Genomic DNA, 24,550 nt, shown 5'->3' with positions numbered 1-24,550 from the left:
GTTCTCCACAAACCTGTTTCCCCCCCAATGTGGGAAGCCGGGGTCTCTGGCGCTAAACCCCATTCATCTCAGCTCCGGGGACCCCCTGCCCTCCAAAATACCTGCCCTAGGGGGCGCCGCGGGTTCAAATGTCCCGGTCACGCGAACCAATAGGAAGCCGCAAGGGATGGCGCCACGGCTTCCTATTGGCCTGTGTGGCGCGGGACATTTAAGCTGCCATTATGATAGCCCCAACTAGCCCAGCACCCTCCTGTATCTCAGGAAGCAGGGTCTCCCCGGAGCTGAAATGACCGCGGCTCAGCGCAGGAGACCCCGCTTCAATCTTATATATTAAAAAAAATCAAACCAGACACCGTTGACACACATATCATTTTTCGAATGTTTATTTGTATGTATGTGTGTGTGTGTGTGTGTGTGTGTGTGTGTGTGTGTGTGTGTGTGTGTGTATGTATATATATATATACACATACTGTTTGCATACAAAACGCTGGGGCTTTTAACAAAAATAGAAAAATACAAACTTTAATAAGAGCAGGTCAAATGGATGTACAAAAATATCTAGTATTAATTTAATATATAAGTGCTCTGCAGTGGTTAGAAATAGTAGTACTGGTGGTAAAACATGTGGGGGGAAAAAGCAGATTCTAGTTCAGGGGCGGGCCAACTCCAGTCCTCTAGGGCCACCAACAGGACAGGTTTTCAAGATATCCCAGCTTCAGCACAAGTGGCTCAATCAGTCCCTGCTTCAGCACAAGAGGGAGCCACCTGTGCTGACGCAGGGATATCGCTAATACCCGGCCTGTTGGTGGCCCTTGAGGACCTGAGTTCCCGCCCCTGTGCTAGTTTAATAAAAGGCTTATACTTCTATTGTGTGTTCTGCGCTTGTTCAGTAAACAGTGTGAACATAAGATTCTTTATTCGGCTTAACCCAAAAATGAGACCAAACCCCAAATAACGTCCCCTCCGTCTCCCGAGAAAACGGCAACGTCGTCGTCATCGGCAAAATGAATAGAATATTTTTCATATGTTACAACAAATCTAGCCATAAAAAGCTGGAAAGATCATTTTAACGGTGGAAGAATGGAGGGAACGGTGGAGTCCACGTTCCGTACGTGGATTATTTGTATATAAATGTTTCTGGAACCCGTTACTCTTCTATACTGTAGCACCTTCTGAATTGACATTTTAGACGTGTGGGTGCAGCCACCTCTGGGGTGGAATGGTGGCTGCACGTTTTGCGGCGCTCACGGACCTTTTCGGTCACGCCATTACACGTGTATCTTGCCTCCGACGCGGTTACGGGCGAGGAGTCTCCGGAGAACGCACCGTGCCGGAGGGTGATGGGGCAGTTGCTGTCCCGCACAGCAGCTCTCGGGTGTAACAAGGACTTGCCCGGTCAGATTGTTAGGGAGGAATCTTCTGAGTCTTTAGCAGAGAGCTGGCCACGGCCAACGCTCCTCCTTGGACAAACCGCACAAAATAATCACCAGCCAGCGGCCCCACGGCGTAGAGTCCTTTCTCTTGGACACATTCGTAGGTGAATGGGTCAATGTCCAGTGGGTTCCTCTTGGCGCTGACCGGCTGCTCGCTGTCCGTGGCCAGGAAGGTCCCGTTTTTGGCGAGGAAGGAGAGGCTGGGGTTGGAGCCGATGAGAATGAGGGCCATGGAGATGCTGAACACTTTGGGCTGTCCTTGCTTGTCCCTGAAGACGCACTTGTTGTCATCTTGGAAGCCGACCACCTGATGCTCGGGGAGGCTGACGTAACCTTCATAGGGGCCGTGGCCAAAGGCTGACTGCTCCCTCATCATCTGGTGCACCTTGTGGTACTCTGGGTACATGACCTGCGGCAGCTGGTTGAAGATGAGCGCCGGGTCGCTGACGCTCCTGCGGAAGGCGTGGATCACAGGGATGTTGTAGTGGTGCGCTAGCAAGACGGCGTCGGCGGCTGTCAGCCCAGCCCCAATGATCAGCACCGGGTCTGTGTGCTGGTGAACCTGCTTTGTCTTTACCGCCTCTTCCAGAGCGGAGATCTGGTGTCGGACGAAGGGGAGGTCTTCTCCTCTGACGCCCAACCAAGAGGGGCTGTCGTAGGTCCCCGTGGCAAGAACCACGTTCTCTGCGTAGATAGAGAAGGGTTTCTGAGACCCACAGCCACGTTTTACAAATCCAGTCACCTGGAAGAGTCTCTTCCGTTGGGCGTCCTCCCCTTTCCACCCGGAATCGCGGCGGAATATCTCGCTTGCGTGTGGACTCTGAGCACCTTTGCCAACTCTCACCACGGAGGTGACGACACTTCCCGAGACGAAGTTTTCCCGGAGTCTCTTCTTCTTCACGTAGTGCCGGTAATAATTCAGGATGTCACCCGCCGTGGCCCTGTCGTCTCTCAGGTTCCTGCAAAACAGAGAGCGGAAATGTGAGTCCGTGGCGCTGGACACGGTATCAGCTGTTTACTTCCTGTAACCATCTGCGTGAGCAGAAAGAATAACACGTTTATTGAAAAAGGTGCTTGGCCGAAGTGACACAAAATCTTCGAGGCACAGTAAAGAGAAGGCCACTCTCTCAGGACTGTCTTTTTACTTTGCCTCCATGCATCCTCGGCTCCGTGTCCCAGGAACGTGGCCTCAACTCCAGATACGAATTCCAGAGAGGTTTTTCCTGCTACAAAAATGTAGTAAATACTTAGTGCAGAATCCCTACTATACAGATCGGTATCTCAGGAACCCGCCCTCACCGGATTTCAGGGGCAATCAATCAATTGGCCAGAAAACGTGGGCACACAGCTCACGGCTAAACGTGTGGGCGGCCCGCAAACTTGGCAGGATTGTGGTTTCTCCGCGGAGACACTCGTCTGCAGGCTTCTGCCCTATTTCATCACAGACTTCCTCTCTGAATCGGCGATCCCTCTGCCCGAACACGCCGTTTTGACAAATCTCAACCTCTTCCACCCTTTCACTGCCACGGCAGGCCTGGAACACGCTGGGCAGCCCACTCTAGGCCTCAAGGGCCACCAACAAGTCAGGTTTTCGGGATATCCCTGCTTCAGCACAGGTGGCTCAATCAGTCCCTACTTCAGCACAGGTGGCTCAATCAGTGGCTCTTCGAGTGGGCCACCTGTGCTGAAGCTGGGATATCCACAAAGCCGGAACTGTTGGGGGGTCTTGAGGACTGAATTTGAATCTCGGTGTCCGCTGCTTGTGACCCTGGGGAGGTCATTTTATCTTCCCGTGCCGCAGTCCCCAAAATGAGATTGTAAGCTCTTCGGGGCAGGGAGTCGCGGTGCCCCCATAATTCTATGTACCGCGCTGCGTACACGGCCAACTTTATATAAACTATTATTATTAATATTAGCAATCATCTATTAACATTTACAGTGCCCTAATGATGTAACTGGTACGGCACGCTACAGGCACTCGGTAAGGTACGTCATCATTCATGCTTGTATTCTAGGGCTTAATCAAGTTCACCTCTTCATCAGATTGGGACGTCCCAATGAAACAGGAGTGATGTGCTGTCCACTACCGGTCACATCGCCCGTCGGGCGTTCACATGGTCGCCACCCCAGATGTCCGGCAGCGCTCTTCGCTGACGGACGTCCAGTATAAGGCGTTCTCCCGTGAAGCACCTTTCAGGTTAGTTTGGCACCCTAGTTACGGGACCCTTGTTTATGGGGTTCTCACCTCCTCTTCATTCTCATCCAGTCCTTGAAGGGAAAGTCTGGGAGACCCATCCAGTTCCCCCGGCTCAGCGTGACCATGGGACCCTCGATGGCCTGAGATACAAACACAGATTAACGGTCACCTCTGTGTTACTGTGTTACTAGGTGTTATGTTACAGGGTATGATGGGCACAGGTGTTAATGTGTAAGGGTCAGGGTATGATGGGCACAGGTGTTAATGTGTAAGGGTCAGGGTATGATGGGCACAGGTGTTACTGTGTAAGGGTCAGGGTATGATGGGCACAGGTGTTACTGTGTAAGGGTCAGGGTATGATGGGCACAGGTGTTACTGTGTAAGGGTCAGGGTATGATGGGCACAGGTGTTACTGTGTAAGGGTCAGGGTACGATGGGCACAGGTGTTACTGTGTAAGGGTCAGGGTATGATGGGCACAGATGTTACTGTGTAAGGGTCAGGGTACGATGGGCACAGGTGTTACTGTGTAAGGGTCAGGGTATGATGGGCACAGATGTTACTGTGTAAGGGTCAGGGTACGATGGGTACAGGTGTTACTGTGTAAGGGTCAGGGTATGATGGGCACAGGTGTTACTGTGTAAGGGTCAGGGTACGATGGGCACAGGTGTTACTGTGTAAGGGTCAGGGTACGATGGGCACAGGTGTTACTGTGTAAGGGTCAGGGTACGATGGGCACAGGTGTTACTGTGTAAGGGTCAGGGTATGATGGGCACAGGTGTTACTGTGTAAGGGTCAGGGTACGATGGGCACAGGTGTTACTGTGTAAGGGTCAGGGTACGATGGGCACAGGTGTTACTGTGTAAGGGTCAGGGTACGATGGGCACAGGTGTTACTGTGTAAGGGTCAGGGTACGATGGGCACAGGTGTTACTGTGTAAGGGTCAGGGTATGATGGTCACAGGTGTTACTGTGTAAGAGTCGGGGTATGATGGGCACAGGTGTTACTGTGTAAGGGTCAGGGTATGATGGGCACAGGTGTTACTGTGTAAGGGTCAGGGTATGATGGGCACAGGTGTTACTGTGTAAGGGTCAGGGTATGATGGGCACAGGTGTTACTGTGTAAGGGTCAGGGTATGATGGGCACAGGTGTTACTGTGTAAGGGTCAGGGTATGATGGGCACAGGTGTTACTGTGTAAGGGTCAGGGTATGATGGGCACAGGTGTTACTGTGTAAGGGTCAGGGTACGATGGGCACAGGTGTTACTGTGTAAGGGTCAGGGTATGATGGGCACAGATGTTACTGTGTAAGGGTCAGGGTACGATGGGTACAGGTGTTACTGTGTAAGGGTCAGGGTATGATGGGCACAGGTGTTACTGTGTAAGGGTCAGGGTACGATGGGCACAGGTGTTACTGTGTAAGGGTCAGGGTATGATGGGCATAGGTGTTACTGTGTAAGGGTCAGGGTACGATGGGTACAGGTGTTACTGTGTAAGGGTCAGGGTATGATGGGCACAGGTGTTACTGTGTAAGGGTCAGGGTACGATGGGCACAGGTGTTACTGTGTAAGAGTCAGGGTACGATGGGCACAGGTGTTACTGTGTAAGGGTCAGGGTACGATGGGCACAGGTGTTACTGTGTAAGGGTCAAGGTACGATGGGCACAGGTGTTACTGTGTAAGGGTCAGGGTACGATGGGCACAGGTGTTACTGTGTAAGGGTCAGGGTACGATGGGCACAGGTGTTACTGTGTAAGGGTCAGGGTACGATGGGCACAGGTGTTACTGTGTAAGGGTCAGGGTACGATGGGCACAGGTGTTACTGTGTAAGAGTCAGGGTACGATGGGCACAGGTGTTACTGTGTAATGGTCAGGGTATGATGGTCACAGGTGTTACTGTGTAAGAGTCGGGGTATGATGGGCACAGGTGTTACTGTGTAAGGGTCAGGGTATGATGGGCACAGGTGTTACTGTGTAAGGGTCAGGGTATGATGGGCACAGGTGTTACTGTGTAAGGGTCAGGGTACGATGGGCACAGGTGTTACTGTGTAAGGGTCAGGGTATGATGGGCACAGGTGTTACTGTGTAAGGGTCAGGGTATGATGGGCACAGGTGTTACTGTGTAAGGGTCAGGGTACGATGGGCACAGGTGTTACTGTGTAAGGGTCAGGGTATGATGGTCACAGGTGTTACTGTGTAAGAGTCGGGGTATGATGGGCACAGGTGTTACTGTGTAAGGGTCAGGGTATGATGGGCACAGGTGTTACTGTGTAAGGGTCAGGGTATGATGGGCACAGGTGTTACTGTGTAAGGGTCAGGGTACGATGGGCACAGGTGTTACTGTGTAAGGGTCAGGGTATGATGGGCACAGGTGGAAAGACGCTGGATCCTTCTGGTACAATCCGCAGCAACGAATCATTGCTTTGAATCCTGGTTATAATAATTACTTCCCACATTCCGAGTGGTTCTATCTCCTGATAAGGTTCCTGTCACCTGATCCGACCCAATAACGTGTAAACAGAACATGTAATCCTGAGTCCTGGCAACTTCGTGTCATTATCCCATTACTGGCTGCTATACCATGATAATATGGGAAAAGCAGTATATCATATTCTATAAACATGCTGCACTATACAGTTCTGCTGAGTACCTCTGTTATTGAGGGACACGGAGCAGCTCTGCCGGCTGACTGCGGTACACAGTGATAACCAACAGATTTGTGTTTAAAAGCAGTTATCGGACTTTAAGAGTCCGTAACTTGTAGGGTGAGGACTCCAACAGCTGTTTGCCTCTTTTCTTTAACTCCGTCAGTGCCAGACTTTCCTCCCGTGGATCGCTCCACATGTCATTATATTGCTCGCAATGTGTCGGCAGCCTTTGTGGCACGAAGGGGTTAAATCGGTCAGAAAGCAATAAGTACAAACTCACGTTCCAGGCGCCCCCCGGGGGGTCTCTCCCCAGCACCACGTGTGGGATCGCGCTCTGGGGCTCGTGCTTCCAGGTCAGGACGGAATCCGCGTCCCCCACAAAGTCTGCGTCTGGTCTCAGGAGCGAATCAAAGAGCAGCGCGGCTGGGCTGTGGGACCGCCCCTCTAACCCTTCTGACAGGTACTCCAGGTCCTGGGGGGAGAAGGGGACAGCACTGTGACACGCCGTCCCATGAACTCACACAGGATCCTACACACAGGATCCCACGAGCACACGCAGAGATCCGCAGCACACAGGATCCTACAAGCACACGCAGAGACCCACAACACACAGGATCCCACACACAGGATCCCACAAGCACACACAGAGACCCACAACACACAGGATCCCACACACAGGATCCCATGAGCACACGCAGTGACCCGCAACACACAGGATCCCGCACACAGGATCCCACAAGCGCACATGATCCTACACACAGGATCCCATAAGCACACGCAGAGAACCGCAAGCACACAGGATCCTACAAGCACACAGGATCCTACAAGCACACGCAGAGACCCGCAGCACACAGGATCCTACAAGCACACGCAGAGACCCGCAGCACACAGGATCCCACACACAGGATCTCACAAGCACACGCAGAAACCCGCAACACAAAGGATCCCACACACAGGATTCCACAAGCACACACAGAGACCCACAACACACAGGATCCCACACACAGGATTCCACACACCGGATCCCACAAGCAGGATCCCACAAGCACACGCAGAGACCCGCAGCACACAGGATCCTACAAGCACACGCAGAGACCCGCAGCACACAGGATCCCACACACAGGATCCCACATGCACATGCAGAGACCCGCAACACACAGGATCCCACACACAAGATTCCACACACAGGATCCCACACGCACATGCAGAGACCCGGAACACACAGGATCTCATACACAGGATCCCACAAGCATACGTACATATATATATATATATATATATATATATATATATATATATATATAGTGTATATATCTCAGAAGCAGGGCGCTCCGAGGAGAGTTACGACACGTGCCTTGGTGACAGCGAGATCTGGTAACGCAGAATACAAAAGCTATATTTCTCGCATGCCAACATTTCGGCGCTTTAAGGGACATTTGTCAAGATGAGCCCGTGGCGAAGGTTTAGCGCAGGGGCGGCCAACGCCGGTCCTCAAGGGCCACCAACAGGCCAGGTACAAGGGATATCCCTGCTTCAGCACAGGTGGCTCAATCAGTGGCTCAGTCGAAGAGCCACCTGTGCTGAAGCAGGGATATCCGTAGTACCTGGCCTGTTGGTGGCCCTTGAGGACCGGCTTTGGCCTAGTGGGGGCCATAGATAGAGTAAATGTAATCCTGATGATGGGATTTGCCGAGACCCCCTCGGTATAAGTCTCTCACTACCTGTTGGGTTTGGGAATCATTGCTCCGCTCAATCTGGGCGTCACTATTTCAGAATAACACATGTTCATTCTGAGTGTCCCCTCGTCTGGCCGCTGAGTATTGCGATTAACCCCTGGGCTGCTGCATGGTCACTGGCATGCTTCGCTTCACATGTTAGAGGGAGAGCGTCACCAGGACGGGGTTAATGACGAAAGCCGTGTGTGCGCTCTGCACTGTATACGTTCCTGGTGTTATCCGCTGCCAGGCTCCTCGCCAGGAATGCTGATAACTGATTGGCTCGGGAATAATGTAACCCCACTCCAGTCGCAGTATAAATATCCCTGCGGTCAGACTGACCTTGCGGTTTCACTGGCTACACGGACTGGATTCAGAATCTGGCTTAATGTCCGAGGGTGAGAGAGGCAGCGAGAGGAGGACACGGTGACACAGAGGAAGGGTTCTGTGTGTGTGTGTGACACGGTGACACAGAGGAAGGGTTCTGTGTGTGTGACACGGTGACACAGAGAATGGGTTCTGTGTGTGTGACACGGTGACACAGAGGAAGGTTTCTGTGTGTGACACAGTGACAGAGGAAGGGCTCTGTGTGTGTGACACGGTGACACAGAGGAAGGTTTCTGTGTGTGACAAGGTGACACAGAGAAAGGGCTCTGTGTGTGTGACACGGTGACAAAGATGAAGGGTTCTGTGTGTGACACAGTGACACGGGAAGGGTTCTGTGTGTGTGACACAGAGGAATGTTTTTGAGTGTGTGACACAGTGACACAGAGGAAGGGTTCTGTGTGTGTGTGTGTGACACGGTGACTCAGAGGAAGGGTTCTGTGTGTGTGTGACAAGTTGACACAGAGGAAGGGTTCTGTGTGTGTGACACTGTGACTCAGAGGAAGGGTTCTGTGTGTGTGACACGGTGACATAGGGGAAGGGTTCTGTGTGTGTGACACGGTGACACAGAGGAAGGGTTCTGTGTGTGTGTGACACAGTGACACAGAGGAAGGGTTCTGTGTGTGTGACACGGTGACATAGGGGAAGGGTTCTGTGGGTGTGACACGGTGACATAGGGGAAGGGTTCTGTGTGTGACGTTGTGTAACAGGGCTTATCCCTGTTTAAGAAAAACTGCCTCTAAATCCAGCAGGGAGATGGTTAATTGCATTCAGTCAATTAACCAGACTCCAGCTGGCTAATTAGGACTCTAAAAAAAAACTCATGTGAGAAACAGAGGAGAGATGTTCATCCGCACACTATGGTGCTGACATGAGGAGAGGGTCTTGAACGCACAGGAGGACTGTGTGTTGACAGCAAGACAGAAAGGGACCAGGCCTCTTTTCCTGGACACAGGACCCAGGAACCTACCAGAGGCTGGACCCTCCAACACACCAAGACACCCGGACACCACTGACCCGAAGGGCCACCTGCTGTAAGGTACCGCTGAGACTTTGGGGGTGGTATACTGGTAAGGGGTTTATCCTCCCAGTCTTGTAAGAGAGGGGCTGGGGAGTAAGTTAGCCTTTACACAGGGACAGGGGGTTGTTGTTTTTGTATATATTGGTTTGCTGGGCTGTTTAAAGGGACAGGCTCAATAAAGCCATATTTAAATTTCACCCTAAACAGGCTCCATTTGCATACCTCTGCACACATCTCTTACACACGGTGACACAGAGGAAGGGTTCTGAGTGTGTGTGTGTGTGTGTGTGACACAGACGAAAGGTTCTGAGTGTGTGTGTGACACAGAGTAAGGGTTCTGAGTGTGTGTGTGTGACACGGGAAGGTTTCTGAGTGTGTGTGTGTCACAGAGGAAGGGTTCTGAGTGTGTGTGTGTGTGTGTGTGTGTGTGTGTGTGTGTGTGTGTGTGTGTGTGTGTGACAGGAAGGGTTCTGAGTGTGTGTGTGTGACACAGAGGAAAGATTCTGTGTGTGTGTGTGTGTGTGACACAGAGGAAGGGTTCTGAGTGTGTGTGTGTGTGTGTGACACAGAGGAAGGGTTCTGAGTGTGTGTGTGACAGAGGAAGGGTTCTGAGTGTCTGTGTGTGTGTGTGACACAGAGGAAAGGTTCTGAGTGTGTGTTTGTGTGTGTGACACAGAGGAAGGGTTCTGAGTGTGTGTGTGACAGAGGGAGGGTTCTGAGTGCGTGTGTGTGTGTGTGACACAGAGGAAGGGTTCCGAGTGTGTGTGTGTGTGACACAGAGGAAGGTTTCCGAGTGTGTGTGTGTGTGTGTGTGTGTGACACAGAGGAAGGGTTCTGAGTGTGTGTGTGACACAGAGGAAGGGTTCTGACTGTGTGTGTGACACAGAGGAAGGGTTCTGAGTGTGTGTGTGACACAGCGGAAGGGTTCTGAGTGTGTGTGTGACACAGAGGAAGGATTCTGAGTGTGTGTGTGTGTGTGACACAGAGGAAGGCTTCTGAGTGTGACACGAACCTGTTGTGTAATGGGGACCTCTGGGGACTCCTCCAGCTTCCTCTGTAACATGGGGTTCGGGTGGACAGCTCCGTCCCTCACATAGGGAGTATAACCGGACAGCAAGTAGGACAGGCAGATTCCTGACGGACCGTTACCTGAGAGAGAAGAGGGCAGTCTGAGTGAGTCACTGGGGGGGAGAGGAGTCTCACTCACTGGGGGGGAGAGGAGTCTCACTCACTGGGGGGGAGAGGAGTCTCACTCACTGGGGGAGAGGGGAGTCTCACTCACTGGGGGAGAGGGCAGTCTCACTCACTGGGGGGAGAGGTGAGTCTCACTCACTGGGGGGAGAGGGGAGTCTCACTCACTGGGGTGAGAGGGGAGTCTCACTCACTGGGGGAGAGGGGAGTCTCACTCACTGGGGGAGAGGGGAGTCTCACTCACTGGGGGGAGAGGGGAGTCTCACTCACTGGGGGGAGAGGGGAGTCTCACTCAATGGGGAGAGGGGAGTCTCACTCACTGGGGGGAGAGGGGAGTCTCACTCACTTGGGAGGGGGTCTCACTCACTGGGGGGGTTTCACTCACTCCCCCCCTCCTAAAAACAGACAGTGCCCACGACGTAACCTGGTGCATCATTTGAATACTGTAAAGATCAATGTTACTCTCTGATAGTACCGATCAATGAGCGGCCACGTGACAGAATACAACAAGAGCCTGCTTCCCTCGCCCTGACCACTCTCCCAGTGACCCATGGAGGTGACCCCGCCAGCAGAGTGCCGCCCGCTGCGTGTGTGTCTGCTTCATGGGGCAAAGCAGGAGCCCATAACCCCACCCAAACACACGTCTCTGGCACGGAAAGGGTTACAGGAGCGGGGAGGGACCCGATGAACGCCTTTGCTGCCAGAAATTGTGTAGAACAGGACGCCAAGCGCTTACCGATTATAACCACGGGGAGAGCACTTGTAGGATATTCTTGGAACCCCACAGACATCTTGGTCTCTGGACGGGGCCCGGATCGAGGTTCTGTAACGAGACGTTGGAAGGAGCATTAATTACACCGGCTTCTAATAACCTCTTCTCCTTATTGATTTCATCTTCCTATTAAAGGCTCTGCATACATCTCCCATTGTGCCGCAATCAGCCTCATTACGTTTAGTGCACCGTGAGCAGTACTGTCCGGCGGGCCATGGATCATGTCTAGAAATGAGGGATATGCGGTCACATAACGTGAACAAATGAGAGCAGCTGTCAGAAATACTTCATCTCAGAGGGAACCTCTCAGCACTAAGACTTCTGCACCTATACGAGTCTTGGAGATACGTATGTATGTATGTACCCGGCAGGCTCCGGTTTACTGTGCACTATTTGGGGTATGTCAGGGGGGCTCAAGTCCCCTGACAGGTCAGGTTTTCAGGATATCCCTGCTTCAGCACAGGTGGCTTAGTCAGTGGCTCCCTGCTTCAGCACAGGTGAGCCACTGATTGAGCCACCTGTGCTGAAGCTGGGATATCCTTAGAACCTGACCTGTTGAGGGGTCTTGAAGACTGGAGTTGAGGACCCCTGGGGTAAGGTACTTGTGTTACTGGACACACTACAATGCACAAATGTATATCATCTACGTATCGCCACTTGGGTTCCATCTCCGAACAGAATTCCGGCAGCGGGCCTGCTGGGGTTAATGAGCAGTGGGAGATAACGAGCGATCTGCCCTGACCTGCCCATGTAATTAATTAATTGAAGTATTTCCTGGTTCTGGCTGTGCTTGAGACATGCACCTGGCAGCCCCTGAAAAGACTGTTTGGCAGCGTGTGAAAGAATTCTGCGCCCACGGGTGCGGGCGTGTTACTATTACATTAATGCCATCCATGACCACATAATAATACCCTCTGCGTGTAATCCCTGCTGCCATCGCAACCAAGTCCATCATGCCACGTACTGTACATCATAGAGAACCTCAAGGCTACCTGGTCTGACCCATCTCAACCCCGTGCCACCTTCCGAGGAGATCCAGAACGATATGGCAGAGGAGTTACTAAATTCAGTACTGTAGTATTTAACACTTTCGGTGCTGATGGGGCGTGTGTGTTGTGCATTACAGGGTGTTCATGCCAGGTGCCTTAGAAGTGATAAGAGAGCATCTCACACATGGGGTTCCCAGAAATGACAAGCCGTGGCTTTCTGACTTCCAAGAACCCAGCGAGAGTCACCCACCAAACCCTCTTACCACGCAGCAGGCTTCAGCCACCAAACCCTCTTACCACGCAGCAGGCTTCAGCCACTAAACCCTCTTACCACGCAGGAGGCTTCAGCCACCAAACCCTCTTACCACGCAGGAGGCTTCTGCCACCAAACCCTCTTACCATGCAGGAGGCTTCCGCCACTAAACCCTCTTACCACGCAAGAAGCTTCCGCCACTAAACCCTCTTACCACACAAGAAGCTGCCACCACCAAACCCTCTTACCATGCAGGAGGCTTCAGCCACCAAACCCTCTTACCACGCAGGAGGCTTCTGCCAACAAACCCTCTTACCATGCAGGAGGCTTCCGCCACTAAACCCTGTTACCACGCAAGAAGCTGCCACCACCAAACCCTCTTACCATGCAGGAGGCTTCTGCCACCAAACCCTCTTACCACGCAAGAAGCTTCCGCCACTAAACCCTCTTACCACGCAAGAAGATGCCACCACCAAACCCTCTTACCACGCAGGAGGCTTCAGCCACTAAACCCTCTTACCATGCAGGAGGCTTCCGCCACTAAACCCTCTTACCACGCAAGAAGCTGCCACCACCAAACCCTCTTACCACGCAGGAGGCTTCAGCCACCAAACCCTCTTACCACGCAGGAGGCTTCAGCCACTAAACCCTCTTACCACGCAGGAGGCTTCTGCCACCAAACCCTCTTACCACGCTGGAGGCTTCAGCCACTAAACCCTCTTACCATGCAGGAGGCCTCAGCCACTAAACCCTCTTACCACGCAAGAAGCTGCCACCACCAAACCCTCTTACCACGCAGGCGGCTTCAGCCACTAAACCCTCTTACCATGCAGGAGGCTTCAGCCACTAAACCCTCTTATCACGCAAGAAACTGCCACCACCAAACCCTCTTACCACGCAGGAGGCCTCAGCCACTAAACCCTCTTACCACGCAAGAAGATGCCACCACCAAACCCTCTTACCATGCAGGAGGATTCTGCCCCCAAACCCTTCTTACCACGCAAGAGGCTTCCGCCACCAAACGAAACCTGGATAAAATAAACCTGCTTTGGGATTAATCAGCTGTCTGTGGGGAGCGGAATTTCCTAAAGCAACGGGGGCTCAAGTCCGGTCCTTCAGGGCCCCCTCCCACTCCCCCCCACCCAACAGGTCAGGTTTTCAGGATAGCACAGGTGGTTCAATAAGAGACTCAGTCAAAGGCTGAGCCTCTGATTGAGCTACCTCTGCTGAAGCAGGGACTGATTGAGCCAGCTGTGCTGAAGCAGGGATATTCTGAAAACCTGACCTGTTGGAGGGGCTTGAGGACTGCAGTTAAGACAGCTCTTTAGAACAGGGGGCTCGTCAGGCGGATGTGTGGCCAGAGTCAGCGTATCCATCAAGGGGTCCTGAGCTAATCGCCAGGCACCTGTCCTAGGCCCAGATTTACTAAGGGGTGCTAACTTAACTCCTAATCACTTTAGTGAATCAGGTCCTCTGGGAGGCTGTTACATGTGTAATATAGGTAAGATGTGACAAGGATTACACAATCGCACAGATAAGGATTTCCAGGTGTGACGTGAAGAAATCCACGAGGGTGCTAGTCCTTCCCTAGAACATTCCAGACACCCGCTTATATCGATGACAGGGTTCTAGTGCTAAACTCTGCACTGTGATTGGCCCAGACCACTGCAGGTGACAGAACTCCCACGTCATGGGAATGTAATAACAGAGACGGCAGTGCGAGCATTATAATGAAAAAGTGCTGAGTATTACCAGTGAGGCCCCTCTGAGACAGCCACTAGTGAGACTGAGATCCAAATCCGCGGGATTTACACTATATCAACGGGATTTATACTACACCAGCGGGCGGTGCTTGGCGAGGTGACTTGTGTGTATATATATATATATATATATATATACACAAAGTCCCCGCTCACGCGATGCGCACGCAAGTATGTGCGTGCGCGCACGCGGGTATGCGCGTGCACACACGCGATGCGCTTAGGTAAATAAAAATGTTATACTTTCCCGCTCGCTCAATATTCGGCAATGCCGCTCCCCCGCACGCAGCAGACGCAGGACACCCGCCACGCATGCTTTGAGCACCAGCGTGCTCAGCGCTAGTGGGGCCGCAGCCTTATACGGTGCATGTGAAGTGTTGTCCCTCTCAAGCTCTGAATAAATGCAGGTTCTGCTTTGGATAAATACATTATTTACTCAGCAAAAAAAAATACCGCCACACCCGGTCACCGGGCTTTGTGAAGGCACGTGTGCTCCGTGTACAGTAAACAGAGCAGTGCGTGCGTGTGCAGGGCAGTGATATGTGTGTGTGTGCCGAGCAATGTATGCATGTTTGTCGAGCAGTGTGTGTGCAGAGCAGTGTATACGTGTACTGTATGTATGTATGTAATTTCCCAGAATCCCTTGCTGCAGTGGGAGCACTGTATGCTCGGTGATAATGGTTGAAAGGCAGGGTTGCAGACGTGTCTAAGACATGTGAATGTGCTCACAAGTTATATATACCCGGTATATATATATATTATATATGTAAAAAGAATATCGCTTGTGAGCACATTCACATGTCTTAGACACGTCTGCAACCCTGCCTTTCAACCATTATCCCCTAGCATACAGTGCTCCCACTGCAGCAAGGGATTCTGGGAAATTACATGCATACATACAGTGCTCCCACTGCAGATTCTGGGAAATTACATGACGCATTGTCATGTGGGGTGTATAGGGCTTGTTCAAAAGCCCTCTCTATATCCACCGCGTGCACAGCGCTAACCGCGATCTGCGGTCTTCAGGAGAGAGGGAGAGGTTGCGATGGGAATGGGCGTGGTCGGGTTTTTGCGTGGGCATGGCCATGACCTCACGCGGCTGGTTCGCCCTCATTGGCTGAACCGCCGGCGGGGGCGTGGCCACGGCTCCGTCGCAAGTTCCACACACAATTTTTTTGAGTGTGTGAAATCTTGCAGTACAGCGCGGCTGTTGAATGTGCGCCGACGCATGTACTCGGCCCTGAGTGACTGGGGGGCCGGTGCTTGTGCGCACAGTGCACGCCGAGGCGTGCGCTGTGGCAGTCACTGGGACCGCAGCCTAACTATCAACCTGTCTCCCTCCTGCCTTTTGCCTCTAAACTCCTTGAACGTCTTGTATTCTCTCGCTTGCTCTATTTTCTCAACACCTATTCTCTCCTAGACCCTCTACAATCTGGCTTCCGCACTGCTCACTCCACAGAAACAGCCCTCACTAAACAACTAATGACCTCCACGCTGCCAAAGACAGAGGTCATTACACTCTGCTCATATTACACAACCTCTCTGCAGCATTTGATACTGTGGACCACCCTCTTCTTCACATTCTCCATATTCTTGGTATTCGGAACAAAGCTCTATCCTGGATCTCCTCTTACCTCTCCCATCGTACTTTCAGTGTCTCTTCTGCTAACACCTCCTTCTCCTCTATCGAGCTCTCTGTGGGGGTACCCCAGGGCTCTGTCCTGGGACCTCTCCTCTTTTCTTTGTATACACTTTCTCTAGGTGACCTAATCACATCTCTTGGGTTCAAATATCACCTCTATGCTGGACGCGCAATGTTGTCAGTCTCCTACTTGGAGCTGTTTTAATGTAGTGTCTGTAGTCTCCTGGTTCTAACTTTGCAGACCATAGCAGATAGTCGTTTATTTATTTATTTCTACAGTTTGAGTGCCTGCTTTCCTTGCACTCTATGTGAGGTGCTTTCACAGTTATCTCTGTGTTATTCACCGCAGCACTGCTGTGTCTGGTGGATGTATGTTGCAGTGTCTGTATTATCATTACACTGTATGTGCTAGCTTTACTACCCAGGCACCTGTACTTTAACACATCAAAGCCCTTATTGCAGTGCGCAGCGCTGGTCTATCTAGCAAGGAAGCTCTATCTGTGAACTACTATATATTCTCACTACTGGGTCTCATCGTTGCTCCAAAGGGGGTAACACCCTGACTCCTAGCATCCTCTGTCTTTTGTATCCCACTAATACTAAGTGGACATCTGGGACAGCACAACTCAATAATTAAAGACACGGATGCCAGATATTTCTGATTTAATATATTTTTAATCCACATTGCACATTACTTTGGTAATATATGTTTTAAGGTACTTATTAAAAGTTAATTTTTACATTAGTTTGGTGTGCATATAAGTGAATTCTTTTAGGGTGCACATCCATTTTGTGTTTCCCTTCCCCTTTTCTGACACACAAATTTACTTTTCTACCCCTGACCTTACACCTGCTGCAAAGACCAAAGTCTCTGAATGTGTCTCCATGATATCATCCTGGATGGCCCTCCGCCGAATTAAACTTAATATGGCAAAAACAGCGCTCCTTATATTTCCTCCCAAGCCTGGCCCTACTACCTCCTTCTACATTACTGTTGGCAACACTATCATTCACCCAGTAGCACAAGCACGCTGCCTAAGGGTCACACTCGACTCCTCTCTCACATTCTCCTCTCACATTTACAATGTAGCTAAACCGTCATTTTTACCTCTGTAACATTGCAAAGATACGCCCTTCCCTCTGTCCCTCTACTGCTAAAACTCTGACTCAGGCCCTCATTCTCTCCCGTCATGATTACTGTAACCTCCTGCTGTCCGGCCTTCCTGCCTCTCACCTGTCTCCCCTACAATCTATCCTAAACGCTGCTGCCAGAATCACTCTACTCTTTCCTAGATCTGTCTCAGCATCTCCCCTCATGAAATCTCTCTCCTGGCTTCCGATTAAATCCCGCATCTCACACTCAATTCTCCTCACTTTAAATCTACACACGTCTCTGCCCCTCCTTACATCTCAGCCCTAATTTCTCGCAATACACCTGCCCGACTCTTGCTTTCTGCTCAGCTCACCCCTTTAGTATCTAAAGCCCTCTCCCGCCTTAAACCTCTCTCACTGACTGCCCCACACCTCTGGAATGCCCTTCCTCTCAGTACCCGACTAGCATCCTCTCTATCCACCTTTAGGACCTTTCTTAAAACCCACCTCTGTAACACAGCTTATGAGTAGCTCTGTGGCTGATACTATACACCTCGTACATCGAACGTGGGGCCCCCTGCAGACACACTTACCAGAACGCCCTCCTATTGTCTCTGCACGTTCTCCCTACTTAACACTTAGATTGTAAGCTCTTCGGGGCAGGCACTTCCTTTCCTATTATTACTTTCATGTCTGAAGCTCTTATTCCCACTATGTGTTATATTACTATGTCATGTGTATTACTGCTGTGAAGCGCTGTGTACCTGGATGGTGCTATATAAATAAAGATATACCTACATGCATGTACATACAGGTACACATGTACATACAGTATATAAGAGGACATGAGAAATGCCAGCTTGTCACCCCGTGATCACACACGCCTGCGGAGAGCGTGCAACGAGGAATCTAGCTCGCCTGGTTATGGTTAGATGGGGATTTACATTCCTGTGATCAGAGACATTGTTCCAAGTATGAAACCCCACGTCATCTCCAGAGTGCAGCATTGTATCTGGTTATAGTACTCTGTGCCCTGCATGCTGTTATATCTCTCTGCGTGTTATTATTATATCTCTGCACGTTATTATATCTCTCTGCGTGCTATTATTATATCTCTGCGTGTTATTATTATATTTCTGCATGTTATTATATCTCTCTGCACGTTATTATATCTCTGCATCTTATTATAACGCTCTGTGTGTTATTATATCTCTGCGTGTTATTATATCTCTCTGCGTTATTATATCTCTCTGCGTGTTATTATCTCTCTGCGTGTTATTTTCTCTCTGCGTGTTATTATATCTCTCTGCACGTTATTATATCTCTCTGCCTGTTATTATATCTCTCTGCATGTTATTATATCTCTCTGCACGTTATTATATCTCTCTGCACGTTATTATATATCTCTGCGTGTTATTATTATATTTCTGCATGTTATTATATCTCTCTGCACGTTATTATATATCTCTGCACGTTATTATATCTCTCTGCATGTTATTATTATATCTCTGCGTGTTATTATTATATTTCTGCATGTTATTATATCTCTCTGCACGTTATTATATCTCTGCATCTTATTATAACGCTCTGCGTGTTATTATATCTCTGCGTGTTATTATATCTCTCTGCGTTATTATATCTCTCTGCGTGTTATTATCTCTCTGCGTGTTATTTTCTCTCTGCGTGTTATTATATCTCTCTGCACGTTATTATATCTCTCTGCCTGTTATTATATCTCTCTGCATGTTATTATATCTCTCTGCACGTTATTATATCTCTCTGCACGTTATTATATCTCTCTGCGTGTTATTATATCTCTCTGCCTGTTATTATATCTCTCTGTGTGTTATTATATCTCTCTGCGTGTCATTATATCTCTCTGCACGTTATTATATCTCTCTGCACGTTATTATATCTCTGCATCTTATTATAACGCTCTGCGTGTTATTATATCTCTGCATGTTATTATATCTCTGCACGTTATTATATCTCTGCATCTTATTATAACGCTCTGTGTGTTATTATATCTCTGCGCGTTATTATATCTCTCTGCACGTTATTATATCTCTCTGCACGTTATTATATCTCTGCATCTTATTATAACGCTCTGCATGTTATTATATCTCTCTGCGTTATTATATCTCTGCGTGTTATTATCTCTCTGCGTGTTATTATATCTCTCTGCACGTTATTATATCTCTCTGCGTGTTATTATATCTCTCTGCGTGTTATTATATCTCTCTGCGTGTTATTATATCTCTCTGCATGTTATTATATCTCTCTGCACGTTATTATATCTCTCTGCGTGTTATTATATCTCGCTGCGTGTTATTATATCTCTCTGCCTGTTATTATTTCTCTCTGCGTGTTATTATAGCTCTCTGCCTGTTATTATATCTCTCTGCCTGTTATTATATCTCTCTGCGTGTTATTATATCTCTCTGCCTGTTATTATATCTCTCTGCCTGTTATTATATCTCTCTGCATGTTATTATATCTCTCTGCATGTTATTATATCTCTCTGAGTGTTATTATATCTCTCTGCATTTTATTATATCTCTCTGCGTGTTATTATATCCCTGCATCTTATTATATCTCTGCATGTTATTATATCTCTCTGCGTTATTATATCTCTCTGCCTGTTATTATATCTCTCTGCCTGTTATTATATCTCTCTGCGTGTTATTATATATCTCTGCATGTTATTATTTATCTCTGTGTGTTATTATATCTCTCTGCGTGTTATTATATATCTCTGTGTGTTATTATATCTCTGCGTGTTATTATATCTCTGCGTGTTATATATCTCTCTGCATCTTATTATATGGCTCTGCACGTTATTATATCTCTCTGCATGCTGTTATATCTCTCTGCACGTTATAATATTTCTTTGCATGTTATTATATATCTCTGCTCGTTATTATATCGCTCTGCATGTTATTATATATCTCTTCATGCTGTTATATCGCTCTGCACATTATTATATTTTTCTGCACGTTATTATATATCTCTGCACATTATTATATATCTCTGCACGTTATTATATATCTCTGAACGTTATTATATATCTCTGCACGTTATTATATCGCTCAGCGTGTGATTATATCTCTCTGCATGTTATTATATCTCTCTGCGTGTTATTATATATCTCTGCATGTTATTCTATCTCTCTGCGCGTTATAATATCGCTCTGCGCGTTATTATATCTCTCTGCACGTAATTATATATCGCTTTGCACGTTATTATATATCTCTGCATGTTAGATATCTTTGCTCATTATTATATATCTTTGCTCGTTATTATATCTCTCTGCTTGTTATTATATATCTCTGTTCGTTATTATATATCTCTGCATGTTATTATATCCCTGCACGTTATTATATCTCTCTGCACGTTATCAGATCGCTCTGCTTGTTATTATATTTCTCTACGCGTTATTAAATCTCTGCGTGTTATTATATCCCTGTGTGGTATTATATTCTTGCGTGTTATTATATCTCTCTGCGTGTTATTATATCCATGTGTGTTATTATATCTCCCTGCATGTTATTATATCTCTCTGCGTGTTATTATATCTCCCTGCATGTTATTATCTCTGCATGTTATTATATCGCTCTGCGTCTTATTATATCCCTGCATGTTATTATATCCCTGCGTGTTATTATATTTCTGCGTGTTATTATATCCATGTGTGTTATTATATCTCCCTGCATGTTATTATATCTCTCTGCGTGTTATTATATCTCCCTGCATGTTATTATCTCTGCATGTTATTATATCGCTCAGCGTCTTATTATATCCCTGCATGTTATTATATCCCTGCGTGTTATTATATTTCTGCGTGTTATTATATCCCTGCGTGTTATTATATCCCTGCATGTTATTATATCCCTGCATCTTATTATATTTCTGCGTGAGATCAGTGTATATTGAAAGCTCGCACAAATAAAAGCCTTTCGTTGGCCACAGAACGGTATTGTCTATTCGTTTTTGATTATTAAGCTCGGCTAACACGGTACAGATACTTCTACATTAAACTATGGAAGATACCACATTCTACCGCACTCAAATTACGCTAATGGATTTACTGAACACAGAGGCAGTGACTAAATGCTTCGAATTTATTCTGACCCATAACTACTTCACATTTGGAAATGACACATACCTCCAGACAACCGGGACTGCTATGGGCACTCGGATGGCGCCACAGTATGCCAATCTGTTCTGCGCAAAACTGAAAAGTGACTTTCTTTCCACCTATCACTTGAAACCCCCTACATACCTTTGCTATATCGATGACATCCTCCTGATTTGGACCTCTGGTGAACAGGACCTCACACAGTTCCATGAGATCTTCAATACGTTCCACCTGACCATCAACCTAAAACTCACCCATTCCCCGGACGAAGTATATTTCCTAGACACCACCATTACTATAAAGAACAACAAACTACACACTTCTGTATACCGCAAACCTACAGACAGAGCCAGCTATTTGAGGGACCACAACTTCCACCTGACACACTAAGCATGCAACCATCTATAGTCATGCCAATACGATACAACCGGATATGCTCCAACCCAACAGACAGAGGCCAGCGGATTACAGCCTTAAAATCAGATTTTATAAACTGTGGCTATAATCACAGAATTTTAGACCAGCAAATCCACAAAGCCACCAGAATACCAAGAAGTGATCTCATTGAATACAGACAGAAAGAGACAAGCGACAGGGTACCTTTGGTGGTCACATATAGCCCACACCTAGAAGCCCTACGCAGATCGCCAGGGAACTACAACCCATTTTCCAGGAAGATACAAGACTGCAACAGGTCTTCCCTGAAACACCCTTATTATCATACAGACAACCCCATAATCTCAAGATAATGATGGTAAGGAGTAAAGTATTCAACAGTACAACTGAATGTGGGACAAGACCATGCCAGGGCGCAAGATGCAAAACCTGCACAATGCTCAACACAGCGAGCACAATACAAATACCACACAGGAATCTGGAGTACAAAATCAGAGGAAGGTTCACCTGTTCCTCCAGCAATGTCGTGTACCTCATCATGTGCATGAAATGCCCAGGGGGCTTCTACTACATAGGTGAGACGGGACAGGCGCTAAACAAGAGAATGAATTTGCATTGCCACAGCATCACACGCGGAACATGAGACAGTCCTGTCGGCAAACATTTCCCTGACTCTGGCCATAAGATGAACGATATGAAGGTGGCCATACTCAAAGGTAATCTTAGAACACCGAAAGAGAGACGGTTGCATGAATACAAGTTTACTGTTCGGGACACTTAGCGGTGGCCTAAACCGAGACCGCAGCTTCATGAGTCACTACTGACACAAGAGAACAGTCTTCCCATGAATGCTAAAGGCCATGTCTATACATACTGCGCTATATGAATGCACACACAGCTGTCTCTTACACATACATATGTACTTTGTCATTCTATCCCAACATACCAATAGGGACCACATAGTATCTACACACATCAATAGTAATGCAACACCCTCTTACATTTCTACACCTACCCACACCACTGGTATACACTCCTACTCCACACACACCTTTTGTAAAGTGCTGTATACACTGTGGGCACTGTATAAATGTATATTTACATACATACACACACTCTTACATCACAAAGTCAGGGACCATTTAACAACTGAAGTCATAAATCGCATACTGCACAGGGGGGAGGGATAGGCTTCAGTCACAGATACTTTCCAGGATGCGCTGTTTTAAAGTAAAAAACCCTTTTTTCGGCTTCATTCATTTTAACATCGCCGGAGGAAGAGATCAGTTTATCTCGAAAGCGCGCACAAATAAAAGCATTTCGTTAGCCACAGAGCGGTATCGTCTATGCGGTTTTTATTATATATATGTATATGTGTGTGCAGATTTGTGCTGGCATTTGCTGTCACATTGGTGATCACACATGGGAATTGAATTACCTGCCCACGCTGTGCCCTGCCTGAGCCTGCCCTGTACCCACGCTGTGCCCTGCCTGAGCCTGCCCTGTACCCACGCTGTGCCCTGCCTGAGCCTGCCCTGTACCCACGCTGTGCCGTGCCTGTGCCCACCATGTGCCAGCGTTGTGCCCGCGCTATGCCCACCCTGTGCCAGCGCTTTGCCTTGCCTGTACCTGCGCTGTGCCCGCGCTATGCCCTGCCTGTGATCCTATACATAATCTTATTATAGTGTGCCACAACACTACGCAAATTGCCAGCTCTGAGGCAACTGCGTGGCCGCGGCGTACCCTCTGCGCACAGCGCCATATGCACCATCAGCAATACAAGAACAAGTGTTTGAATGGTTCTGTAGATGCTATTCTTTGAAGTGACATAAGCAGCCAACGCCTTGTGCCCTTGGGCAACACCTCTCCCTGTGCCTCCGGCATCCAACATTGGATGGCAATCTCTCCTATAAATTCCAAATTGTACTGCGCTCCTCCCTATGTCAGCCCTATACACAGCGGGTTATCACATTTGTGGGGTCTGCAGAATGCTGATTTCTTACCGGCGATGGCCGTGGCACGGGAGGGACGTGGGACGATGTAGTCGGGTTCTCTCTGGGTGGCTAAGAAACGTGCTGCATGTATAGTCTGTGCTCTGCCCTGGCAAATATAGCTGTTAACAGGTAGTTATAGTGAGAGGGGAGGGGCGGGCGACGGGAGGGGGGAGAGGGAGGAGAGGGGGAGAGGGAGGAGAGGGGGACTGGCTGGGAAATTTCCTAAGATAAGCATGAGTCAGCAGCAGCAGCAGCAAGGCTTGAGTTACTGAGATCATGAATGGGCTGAGGCTCACGGTGACATAACCGTCATGACATGGCACAGTATTCTTCCACTGTGACTCCAGAGGGGCCTGGGAGGGGGAGGTAGGCGCAGAAGGGCCACACGCTCGTTACAACTGATTATATTGCGGGTAATTGTGAGCTCGTTACAACTGATGATATTGCGGGTAATTGTGAGCTCGTTACAACTGATGATATTGCGGGTCGTTGTGACGTCTGCCCCGTGTACATTTCCATGAGCTGAAGTTACGAGTGCTGGGGGGGGGGGGGGGGGAGGGAATGAGCAGGGGCAGGGAGACTGAGGGCCACACCGCGGCCAGCCCTGGCATGGAGCCTGCACCTGGGATACATGGGGGTAGCTAGAGAGGGGCAATTAGGAGGAAGGGGCAGATAGTAAGGGCAGCTTGAGAGGGGCAGGTTGAGTGGAGGGGGTAGCTACAGTGGGGCAGTTGGGAGAAGCGAGAAGTGGACAGCTGGGAGGAGCAGTTTGGAAAGAGGGGCAGATAGGAAAGAGGGTGGAAATAGAGAGGGAAGTTGGGATAGAGGGGGTAGCTAGACAGGGGCATTTGGCAGGGAGTAGCTACAGAGGGGCAGTTAGGAGGAAGAGGCAGATAAAACTTGGTAGCCGAGATGCAGGGTGAAGCTTG

At 48.9% G+C, this 24,550-nt stretch overlaps 1 protein-coding gene across 1 annotated transcript; it reads right to left on the bottom strand.

Annotated features, from left to right (window-relative positions):
• Positions 1-361: 361 nt before the first annotated feature.
• Positions 362-23,774, bottom strand: OSGIN1 (oxidative stress induced growth inhibitor 1). Its single transcript, XM_075584724.1, has 6 exons — positions 23,631-23,774; positions 11,322-11,408; positions 10,407-10,543; positions 6,555-6,746; positions 3,679-3,770; positions 362-2,392 (listed from the first exon to the last, which is right to left on the bottom strand). Exons 2-6 carry the CDS (start codon positions 11,374-11,376, stop codon positions 1,405-1,407), a joined length of 1,464 nt encoding a protein of 487 aa, XP_075440839.1. The 5' UTR covers positions 11,377-11,408; positions 23,631-23,774; the 3' UTR covers positions 362-1,404.
• Positions 23,775-24,550: the final 776 nt, after the last annotated feature.

This window comes from Ascaphus truei, unplaced genomic scaffold, assembly GCF_040206685.1.
Source record: "Ascaphus truei isolate aAscTru1 unplaced genomic scaffold, aAscTru1.hap1 HAP1_SCAFFOLD_719, whole genome shotgun sequence".
Taxonomy (NCBI): domain Eukaryota; kingdom Metazoa; phylum Chordata; class Amphibia; order Anura; family Ascaphidae; genus Ascaphus; species Ascaphus truei.
The sequence above is the reverse complement of the archived record's forward strand: the minus strand, read 5'-3'. Positions and strand labels throughout refer to the sequence as shown.

What these genes read in the sequence shown, in the direction of transcription:
- OSGIN1 (XM_075584724.1), bottom strand. Translation starts at nt 11,376, where the DNA reads ATGTCTGTGGGGTTCCAAGAATATCCTACAAGTGCTCTCCCCGTGGTT. An exon ending in AGGTCCCCATTACACAACAG is followed by an intron (nt 6,747 to 10,406) that starts GTTCGTGTCACA and finishes TTCTCCCCCCAG; the next exon opens with GACCTGGAGTACCTGTCAGA. An exon ending in TGGATGAGAATGAAGAGGAG is followed by an intron (nt 2,393 to 3,678) that starts GTGAGAACCCCA and finishes TCTGTTTTGCAG; the next exon opens with GAACCTGAGAGACGACAGGG.